Raw genomic sequence first — 12156 nt, 5'->3', positions numbered from 1 at the left:
TATTACTAATCTTATTATTTACTAAAATACATGCTGTCTCTTTACAAAAAAGTTTGTTGACCCTCTCCTTTAAAGCAAAAACAGTATAAGTACGATAAAAGGCAATGTGTTTGTTGATCTGCCTTTCAACTTTTCTTCCCACTAACGACCAAGTCTTTATTACACTGATTTAAGAAAATATGAGTGCTGTCATTTCTTGTTTACTGTTTCATAGGTTCTTTCCCCCAAGAGATTTTCTAAGTCTCATCCTAGAAATGCATATCTTGGCTAGGTTTCTAAAGTATGCTTTGTAACTTTAATTCCAGGAACTATAATTACACATTTAAGATGCTATATAGATATTTTACAGACATGAGGTTTTTCAACGCACAAATCAATAATTACTTCAATAAACTCCAAATAGCATTGGATTTTCATGCTGTATTTAGAAGGTGAGAAGTGTCTGAGTAACTCTGAGACCTGGATTATCAATTCCAAATTCATACTATAACAATATTTCTAAACGCTTTAATTTATATATATATTTTTTAAATGCCATTTCTGCAAAGCCTTGAGGGTTTAAGTTTTAGGATCTCAAATTCCTTTTATTCATTTGGGCTTCATGATGAACTGGAACGAAGAAAGAAGGAGACATGAAATATAAACATCTCTTAGCTTCTTCTTTAGATACTATTGCCAATCATTTGTTGGTTACAGCAAGGCATCCCTACCTTTATCCTCATAGCTGCTTCCCCTGTACCTTGACCCTAAGAATTTGTAAGAGAAACACAAGGCTCACAAAGAGATAAATTCTAAGATCAGCTTAAAATCCTTCAGTGCATAGATATGCAACATCACCTGTAGAGGACAGAGTTCCTTGCTGGAAATTGCTGAATATATTAATATAACTAAAAAGGGATGTGCTTCATTACAAAGGGAAGTTGGTCAATTCTAGAAGCATAAAATAATAAAAGTCACTAAAAAGTATTCAGTAAAGTCATTTAAGTCCATTCCAGTGGATTGGGGAATTATCAATATCATCATTCTAGCAGCTAACATCTTCCACATGTATTCTATTTTCCAGACACTGCACTCCTAGCCATCAAAAGATACTGGTTCCCTTTGCAAAGTTTCCCTCATCATGAAATGGATAGATCAGGTCTTTGATTTTTCCTCTCATCAACTGTCCCAGTATATACTGATTCCATGCTTAGCAAGGAAACTTTGGGTTATGATCTGATCTTGTATGTAGGCCTGTCTCAATAAATAAATAAATACGGGTGAATCATGGAATTCAAGTTTTTCACTTCATAGGATAGGGAGGTCTCGTGGGAAATACAGGAAATGACTTTGATGGTGATGTTAATTTCCCTCTATGAATGTTTAAAGGGAATGGATGTGCCAGTTATTTTGGTCACTGGGGCTAAAAATTCTTATTTTTAATTAACAAATTGGCCCTCTGGTGTCTACTTTAGGTATGCATGCACTTTCATTATTCACTCCTGGACACTGATTAGAGTGAGTGTTTGGGCTTCACAGTACACAGAAAGGTTCAGCAATTCTTGGTACTACCACATCTATCTACTAATGGGGCTTTTCAGAAAGGGATCCGAAATGTTCTGCTTAAGAAAACTCAAAATTATTACAGATTTTAAAATATCCACAAAACAATTGGGCATCTGTCTGTTGTGCTTACTGAACTAGGAATTTTATATTTGATTCTACCAAAAACAACATGAGATAGAAGTGTGATCCTAAGAGTTAAATGTCTTGCTCAGCGGTCACACAGCAATGATAACATTCAAACACATCTCTCGGAATCCATAATCTGAGCTCTTACTATACTATGCTCTTCTAATAGAATGTGCAAAACCTTGGGATCTCTCTTCCTCATCCTACTGTCTTTGGGTCATTAACCACATTTATATAGAATACTTACCATTCATGGAATGTTCACAATTTCCACACATTTTCCTAGATGCTTTATATCATCTAGTTCTCACAACAATCATATAAATTTTATTAGCTCTTGTCAACAAATGGTAAAACTGAATCTGGGAAAGGTTAAATTATTTACCCAAGGTCATGTTTCAAATTCAATGTTATATGAAGTCAATGCTCCTTTCACAGTACCACCCTTCTCTCAAGATCTGCAAGGTGCTTGATTTTCTCATTCATATCAACATACTCACTTAAGAGACATTAAATATTCGAAGATCCTAAGAAAGTATACTTTTGTTTTGACATTTTCTCTGTCAATTGTCATACATTTTATTTCAATATTAAAAAAAAGCTTCATGATTTTTTCTAAAAGTTCATCTAATAAAATAGTCTTTCAATAAAATTCCTACTGCATAACTTAATAGCAGAGAACAAAATATATTTAATTTCCTACCCTAATGGAGCTAATATTCTGATAGGAAATTCTCATATAATATTACGTAGTGCTCTGAAGAAAAATAAAGCAGAATAATGTTAGAGGTTCAAGAGATTGTGGTCCTGTTTGGATAGTGTACCTTATTTTTACACAAATAATGCCAATAGCGGTGTTTATGAAAATACTTCACGAGGGGGAGGGTCCAGTTGGCAAACAAATGTAGGAGATATGTGTTATTTGCATAAAAATACGGTAATCAGAGAAAGGCTGTCTAAATAGGTGACATTAATTTTAAAGTAGCTAAAAGGCATTTAGGCATAATTCTAAATTTTTGCTCAGGTGTAACGAGCTACTATTTTTATAAGGGTTAAGAGCATACAAACTACTTTTGCAGCAGTGAACATGTTGCTGTATGATTGGTATTTTTTGAATAAATGTTGATAATATCCCTGATAGGATATTTCATGTGACACCAAAAGGTTACATTTATTAAAATAACCTAATCCAATTGAAGTTATAGCTGTATGAAAATAAATATATACGTAAATCAAAATTCATTACTCTGTAAGATCTTCTATCTTTTTTTCCACCAGAGTAGGGGGCACATTAGAAACAATGACTTGCATATCTAGCTGGTTGACCACAGAGACCTGAAAAAAAGGAAAATAGAATTAATTTAGATTTTACTCGCTAACATTTCTGTAATTAAAAAAATAGCATTATTATTTGTTTCCTACTATGCCCAGACACAGTGGTTCCTCTTTTTTAATAAGAGAACAAATACTTTTTTCAGTTATCCAATCTGTATTAGATGTTAGAGGCTCATTGTAGCCAATTGAGAATGATACTTTGTTGTCTACCTAGAAGTTACAGAACCTTAAGTGATTTCCACTGTTGTTGGTTTCCTGTTTGTTTGTTTTTGTTTATTGCCTTGGTTATTCACTAAGATACCAAAGATGACATGTGTATGTGCTTTAAATTTGGTTATTAAAGAACACCGACAAAATGGAAAATACATCCCTACAATTTTACATAGCCAGAGAAATAACTTATTCATTGTGACTAAGAAACTAGGATATGACTGCTTAGAATAATTCATTCTATGGGATTATTATATTTATTCCACTTTAGCCAATTTTATATTTGTGTACATACAGAGATAGATACAAACACACAAACTTACATGTGGGGTTAAAATAAATTAATTCAACAGCTCTTTATGCATCTATTTAACATTTACTGAACTATGTTCTTATATAGAAAAATGGAAGAAAAGAATAACATTTATCTTGTGTTTACAATGTACCACTCACTTTTTTTTCAATATACTATACATTTTAACTCATTTAATTCTTATAATAATTAATTCTTGTATCAGGTTATTATTATTATTACTCCATTTTTAAATAAGGAAACTAATATATCGCAGAGAGCTTTAGTAATTTGGTACAGATTAAATGCCGAATATCTGACTACAGACCGTGTGTTCTTTACTACTACCTAATACTGATATAAAAGATGTAAAGTCAAACCATATATGGTCCTGCAAATACATTTAAAAAAAAGTTGCCATCAAGTTGATTCTGACTCATGGTGACTCCCTGTGTGTCAGAGTAGAACTGTGCTCCACAGGGTTTTCAATGGCTCATTTTTTGGTAGTAGATCACCAGATCTGTTTTCTGAGGCTACACACTGTTAAAATAGTGCATTTGCATATGCACCAAGATGATAAATTGAATACTGTGGATTAGGTATATTCAGCACCATATATTTGAAGATAATTTACTGTGGAGGATAATTTCATTTTGCCATATATCTTTTATATAGGTCCAAATTCTCTATGTATAATTACACCTAGATGCTCTATCAGGTTTCATCTGAATAAACAAGATGCAGGAAAGGGCAGAGACACAGGATGGAAGGAGCATGACTTCCTGCATCTCTGTGTGCAATAGAGCCGTCAAGAACACCAATGAACCATGTAGCTGTCATTCTTGTATGTGATAGGGAAACTTTGCTGGGTATGCCACTGATATTTTCTAGTTGTTACAGAGTCAGCCTACCATGCCAAAAAACACCCAAGGATATTTTTTCAACACATCTAACACATGTGTGTTAGATTCTTACTAGATTAAGACAATGCTAAACTATAATGTTACTTATATGTGGGTACATGGAAGGGGTAAAATTTATCTTTGCATAAACATGTTCCAAGTTTCAGTAGCTAATTTACAAGTAAACTTTTGGAATGCAATCAACTCACATGCTATAGACTATTTGGAAGCAAAATTTGGCCTTGCAGATATAAGTAACTGCATCATTTGTCTTTTAAGGAAGGTTAATGTTTTCTCTCCATTTAGAAGGATAAATTACTTAAAGGGAATTTTTAATTTGTTAATTAGCTTTTGGACAAATCCATAGTGGAGCATCAGAAAATAAATTAAGATTTAAAGTACAGTGGAATATACATATATACATACACATATATATGTGTATGTATGTATACACATATATATGTGTATGTATGTATGTATACATATATATGTATGTATATATATAAATTTATCAAAAAGGTGCTCTGATCTTAATAACTTTTGGAAAAATGGTATGCTTATGATATAAAAATAATACATACATTATAATTCCGATAAAGCAACAAAAGTCTGACTGCATTTAACTCCAAAAGTAGTTGTCATCTCAGATTTACCTCTAAATTGATATTTTTAAAAATTAGAACCTCCTTAAAGTGCTAATATCTGATTTATGCTCAACATACACATCTTTGCACATGAAAATAAAGAGAATAAGAAATTACAGTTCATATTTTCAGCTTGCTAAGAAATTCTAAGTCTTGATTCTTTGGTTTCTTCTATCATCTAAAGCCACCACTCTCTGTCAGTTTGTCAAACTGTGGTGGCTTACATGTTGCTATCATGCTGGAAACTATCCCACCAGTATTTTGAATACGAGCAGGCTCACCCATGATGGACAGGATTCAGTAGAGCTTCCAGACTAAGACAGACTGGGAAGAAGGACCTGGCAGCCTCCTTCTGAAAAAATTGGGCAGTGAAAACCTTATGGATAGCATCAGAACACTGTCTGATATGGTGCCAGAAGATGAGCCCCTCAGGTTGGAAGGTGCTCAAAATACAATTGGGGAAGAGTTGCCTCCTCAGAGTGAAGTCAAACTTAATGATGTGGATGGAGTAAATCTTTCAGGTCCTTCATTTGCTGATGTGGCGTGACTGAAAATGGGAAGAAATAGCTACAAACATCCATTAATAATCTGAACATGGAATGTACAAAACATGAATCAAGGAAAATTGGAAGTTGTCAAAAATTAAATGGAACACTTGAAGATTGATATTCTAGGCATTAGTGAGCTGAAATGTACTGGTATTAGCCATATTGAATTGGACAATCAAATGGTCTACTATGCTGGAAATGAAAAATTGAAGAGGAACGGCATCACATTCATCATCAAAAAGAACATTTCAAGATCTATCCTGAAGTACAAAGCTGTCAGTGATAGGCTAATATCCATACACCTACAAGAAAGACTAGTTAATATGATCATTATTCAAATTTACCCACCAATCACTAATGCAAAAGATGAAGTTGAAAATTTTTACCAGTTCTACATTCTGAAATTGATTGAACATGATAATTACTGGCGATTGGAATGCGAAATTTGGAAACAAAGAAGATGGATCAGTAGTTGAAAATATGGTCTGGTGATAGAAATGATGCCAGAGATCAAATGGTAGAATTTTGCAAGACCAACGACTTATTCATTGCAAATACCCTTTTTCAACAACATGAACAGTGACTATACACATGGACCTCACCAAAGGAATACATGGGAATTAAATTAACTACATCTGTGGAAAGACAGGATAGAGAAACTCAACATCATCAGTCAGAACAAGGCCAGAGGCTGTCTTTGGAACAGACCATCAATTGCTCCTATGCAAGTTCAAGTAGAAGGTGAACAATATTAAGACAAGTTCACAAGGGCCAAAGTACGACATTGAGTTTATCTCACCTGAATTTAGACACCATCTCAAGAAAAGATTTGACACACTGAACAATAATGACCAAAACGCAGAATAGTTGTGGGATGACATCAAGGATATCACACATGAAGAAAGCAAAAGGTCATAAAAAAGAAAAAAAAGAAAAAATGGATGTCAGAAGAGACTCACTCTGAAACTTACTCTCGAACGTACAGTAGCTAAAGCAAAAGGAAAAACTGATGAAGCAAAAGAGCTGAGCTGAAGATTTCAAAAGGTGGATAGAGAAGGCAAAATAAAGTATTATAATGAAATTGTGCAAAGACCTGGAGTTAGAAAATCAACAGGGAAGAACACACTCATCATTTCTCAAGCTGAAAAAACTGAAGACAAAAATCAAGCCTTGAGCTGCAATACTGAAAGAGTCTATGGGCAAAAAATTGACAAGCAAGAAAGTTGTTTTCTAAATTAAAAATTTCTGCTCACTCTCACTGAAAAATTTTCAATGGTTTCCCACTGCTTTCAGACAAGAGTTCCAACATTTTTAAGGCCTACATATAATTTATAGGGTTTCTTACTTCCATCTTTAGTCCCATCTGTCATTCACTTTCCCTCTCTCATTCTTGTAGGCTGAGAAAATATCTTTCAAACCTACCATTATCTCTCTTCCTTGTTGGTTTTGGCACATCTTGTTCTCTTGCCATAGAAATCTTAGCCTCCATCCCTTAACACCCTTCTCTTAACCTCTTGACTAAAAAGATTTCAGATTTTATCATAAATATCATTTTTTTGAGGAAAGGTTTTCCTGATTCTATTAGCTTGTGCCAGAAAAAAAAAAGATTTTGTGTGTGTGTACACACAAACACAGATCATAGATATATATGATATGCATGGATATATAATAGGATATGTATATATATGGGTATATGCATACATAAGGAGCCCTAGTGGTACAAATGGTTAAGTGCTCACCTGCTAACTGAAAGGACATTGGTAAGAAAGCACCAGGGAATCCTCAGGAGAAAAGACCTGGCTGTCTGCTTCCATAGATTACAACCTAGAAAATCTATATCATATTATGATTCCTTTGAATTGAAATTTTTTCTTTGTAAGTACAGTTTTTATCATTTTAAAAGTATACTTTTTAGTTTACACACAGTACTTTATGAAGTCCAAATAAGGAACCCACAAACTTTTCCTTGTTTATGTGCATATTAAATATATAATCTATATAGTTATATTTTCTTTGTGCTGATTTTTATAATATTTTAATTACACTTAGTGGAGTGACCTTGGACACTGAGCTTAATCACCACAATGTGCATATATTAAATAATAAGAAGGGAAATGACAACTTGATCTTACATATGGTTTGCAGATCTTAATTTGACCAAACATCTATGTCAACCTCAATGTCTTATATGTCAAAAGATTCTTGACTTAGAAGTCAATAATGATTGACCTTTGTTGATTGCACTGTTACTAAATAAGAATGTTGCTAGAGGACTGTTCGGCCTTCATATCTACCACAGTCATGGTGATGGGTCTTCACCATTATCACAGGAGAAAAATATTTGATCGCTGATGTTTGAATGTATACGAAGTTTAAACAGGTCTGCAAAACTAAACAACGAGAACTGTGAAAGATGAAAATTTAATAAGACATAGTGAGTAAAAGACAGATTAAACTTGACTCTCTCTTTACGTGGCAAATATTTCCAATAATAATTCTGCTCATATTTTTTACTTGATTCATCAGAGCAAATCCAAATAACCCACACCTCCAAGATGGTAGAGATTCCACAGGGTAAATATATTGGTGTTTAATATTTTGAGTTAAATATTAATGATCTACCATTGAGTCTGTGTACAAACAGCTTAAGAAAGAAAGGCAGAATATAAAAGTGATATTATTAACTGTGGCCAAACGTAAGTAAGTCCAGAATCACCAATGTCACTGATATAAATTTTTGGAAAATCATATCTACTGTAACATAATTTGCCCAAAAACATTTTGTTGTTTTTCCAAATACAAAGGTTCTAAAAGTAAATTCAACAACAATAAACATTTCATATATTTTAATTTCATGTAGTACAACTCTGAGAAACATTTTAAAAGTAGCTCCAGACAACTCTATGTTAAAAATGTGATTTGAAGACTAAATAGAAATCTAACACTTATTGTTTTTATAATCATACATCAAAAATGTTATGATATATTTCCCAAATGTCAAAAACCAAAATATCAAAAAGTTACATTTTTCCTATAATAAACCATAGTTAGTAATACCTGGATTAAAATCAATCACATTTATGTTTTAAAAAAATCTGTTTAAAACAAATTTAAAATTTTCTATGAGTTGAAAACATTGATCCCTAGCTAATAGCGTACTCCACATATCCTTCTTATCTGAAGTTTTATCTACTTACAAGTACGTCTGCTTTGCTGCTTAGTCCCTTCCCATAGTCGTCAGTTGCGATGACTTGAAACTTGAAGTACGATCTCCTCATATTATGGAAGAGCATAGCAGTTTTGATAAGCCCGGTATATGTTTCCACCACAAATCCTTCTTTTCCCTCTTTAATTGGTGGTATTATGAGTCTGTAGGCCATGGCACTATAATTGCCGGTATCTACATCAGTAGCCTAGGAGAAAAAAATACAGAATATAAAAAAGAAGGAAAAAGAATAACGTTTATTAAAGGAATTATTTTACTTTGTAAGACTGATGTTTCTTGTGCAATAGTAGCACAACACTGTTTTCATAAAAGTCCATTTTTCTAGGTATCGTTACGTAGATTTACGTTATATCCATAGAATTGAATGGTTGTTATTAGACTGACAATGGCCACTGAATTCCGATGCAAAGGACATCAACAATAACAGAGGAAACGAATCTTTTTTTTGATTGGCATTTATGATTGGTTTGACTCTGCTGTGATCTAAATTGGTTTAAAGATGGGATTTGTTGTTTGCTTAGCCATAGTCTTGGTGTAATAGACATAGTACGTGATTTTGTTCTTGATCCAACATATTTCCTAAATGAAAAAATAATAAAATAATGCACTAAACTATCTCAAATTATAATACAATAAGTCAAAATGCAGAGTTATAAATAAATAAATTTACAAATAAAAGATTAATTTCTTAATGCTGCATTGTAATTGGATAAATAAGAATACTTATCTAACTTCCTTTTTTCATCATCCTGACAAACCAGATTTGTTCTTGTTGACTAGTACGTAAACTCCCCATGTTAAATTTTCTTACCCTTTAGAATTAAACAGAGGTAACTAGTTGCCTAGAGTATCTTTTGCTTTTTTTTTTTTTCTTTAAATGAATCTGTTAATGTAATATATTAGGCTAACTCTATGTCTTCTACTTGACGGAAAGTTCCCAGTGCCATTTTGAGAATTATTTCATAGTAAACTATTTGGAACAGAAATGAATGGTAGAAGATTATTAGTGAAATTATGCAAGGCTATGTGCTCTTTAAGGAGCCCTGGTGGTGCAGCAATGAAAGCATTTGGCTGCAACCAAAAAGTTGGCAGTGCAAATCCACCAGCCACTCAGTGAGAGAAAGACGTTACAGTCCACTTCCGTAAAGATTATAGCCTTGGAAATCCCTGGGGCAGTTCTACTCTGTCCTATAGGGTCTCTATGCGTCAGAATCGACTCGATGACAGTGTGTTTGGTTTTGGGTTTGATATGTTCCTTATTCATTAGACTGGATAGGTAAATTATGTATTTTCATTATGGGAGAATCTGGTTATTTTTATTTTGACCAATGCTATTATTATTACTAAATTTCTTATTTCAAGCACTTATGATTTGCCACTACAATGCTAACACTTCTCTAAAAACAATAATTTATAAGAAGAAAAAATTTCTCTGAGGAATATATTGTTCTAATTATATAGATCAATGCCATCCATAGACCTTTCTGCAATGATGGAAATGCTCTATATACACTCTGTCTAATACAGTAACCACTAACCACATGTTCTATACAATACTTGAAATGAGGTTAATATGGCTGAGTAACAGAAATTTTAATTTGACTTAATTTTAATTAAATTTAAATAATCAAAGGTTACATAGTAAGTCAGGAGAGCAATAAAAACAATAGTAGGAAATGGTAGTAAATTTTGTTTTAAGGTGCAGCATGAGCTTTAATCTCCAACTCCAAAGGCTATACATGTTCTTAACCATTCTTTTTACAACATTTCAGGATAACCCCGTCCAGTAGTTAGACAAGGTGACTTAAACTAAACAACTCAAAATTTTCAACTCAGGATAATGTATTTCTTGAATTTTCTAAGCAGTTAAAATTCTCAGCTCTAGAAAAGGACAAGTACCAACCACCAGCTCCTATCTTTAGATGTTCTGCATGGTTTCTATCATAGCAGAACTCAGATTTGGCATTAGAGGAATGGTAATTAGATTTTAACATCTGGTTACAATCTACTTAAAGGGAAAGAAAACAAAGCAAAACACCTAGTTATCAAGGTTTTTTTTTTCAGCTTTGAACCCTAGATTTTATTTATTTAACAAAGCATAGCATAAGAAATAGAAAGCGTATTTATTTCCATTTAAAATTAAAATCAGAGTTTGACTCAAGTAATCAAAGACATTTCTTCTACATACTACAAGCAAATTTAGGACTAAGGCCAAACTAGTCAAGGATTTGTTTGAGTATTATCCTTTAACTTCTGATTAACATGTGCATTTTCCCTGAAAAAAACTTTTTGCTGTTAATGTAAACTTTATTAAGGTAGAAAAGGTATAGAAAAGGTGCACAAATCAAAAGTATACAGCTTGATAAAATTTTGCAAAATATACATATCCATGTAACTCAGCACCCACATCAAGAAACAAGACACCCCAGAATGTCCCTCATGCTGTCTTCCAGTCATACTCACCTCCCTCAGGGTAACCACTACCCTGATTTCTAACACACTGTATTAGTCATGTCTGCATTTAAACATTATGATGATAAAATCACAAAATATGTTCTGTTTTCTTCTGACTTATTTTACTCAATGATGTGTTCTGAGATTCTAAACTTTTATCTTTTAAACAAATCCCACATAATAAACACAATTACATTTAGAAAAGACAAGAAGGTTACAACCAAATCATAGTAGATTTCTTGGTACATTAATCTTTGTTAGGATTATTAGCACTCATTCAATCTCCACCAACCTCTCTCAAGTATGTAGAGTTGAATACTAGTAAGTTAAATGGTGAAAGATTAAAAAACAAACAAACAAACAAAAAAACCAGTGAGTGCTATTCTCTATGGGTGATTTAAGGAATTTTCAAGTTTAATTTTGAATCTACTCAATTTTTATTAAACACATGACTCACAACATAAACCTATGAATAAGAGGTGAATGAATTGTGTGGGATATATGGACATGTACATATCTATATTACAATAATACAAATTAGCAACCGTTATTTATCAGACATAAATTAGAAGATATTACATATATATACAGAATAACGCCAAAAATATTGATAACAAAATGGTAGAACACAATTTTAAACCTAGGTCAATCTGTGAAAAGTGAGTTTCAGCATTAGCAGAGTATATTGTATCTTTTTGCTTCCTACTTCTAATAATTTAAAATTTGTTTGGTTATTTGTTTTTTATATTGTGTTTGGGAGACAGACTCCAAAGTCAGGTGGGACTTCAAAAAAAAATTAATAACTCAGAGCTTCAGGTATTCTTATTTATAAAACGAGAAGAATAATATCCAACAAATGTTACTTACATATATA

The 12156-nt window shown here is 32.7% G+C and overlaps 1 protein-coding gene across 16 annotated transcripts in view; it reads right to left on the bottom strand.

Moving 5' to 3' along the window:
- PCDH15 (protocadherin related 15) overlaps positions 1 to 12156 on the bottom strand; it is an 803588-nt gene that overhangs the window by 51506 nt on the left and 739926 nt on the right. For all 16 annotated transcript variants that reach the window (XM_004369889.1, XM_004369890.1, XM_023739508.1 and 13 more), the window contains 2 exons: positions 8800 to 9015; positions 2918 to 3006 (listed from right to left, as the gene is read on the bottom strand). In XM_004369889.1, the coding sequence (XP_004369946.1) occupies positions 2918 to 3006; positions 8800 to 9015 (305 nt within the window). The remainder of the gene's footprint in view (positions 1 to 2917; positions 3007 to 8799; positions 9016 to 12156) is intronic.

This window comes from Trichechus manatus, unplaced genomic scaffold, assembly GCF_000243295.1.
Source record: "Trichechus manatus latirostris isolate Lorelei unplaced genomic scaffold, TriManLat1.0 scaffold00007, whole genome shotgun sequence".
NCBI classification, from domain to species: Eukaryota; Metazoa; Chordata; class Mammalia; order Sirenia; family Trichechidae; genus Trichechus; species Trichechus manatus.
Note: the sequence above shows the minus strand (reverse complement) of the source record. Positions and strands in the feature narration are given on the sequence as shown.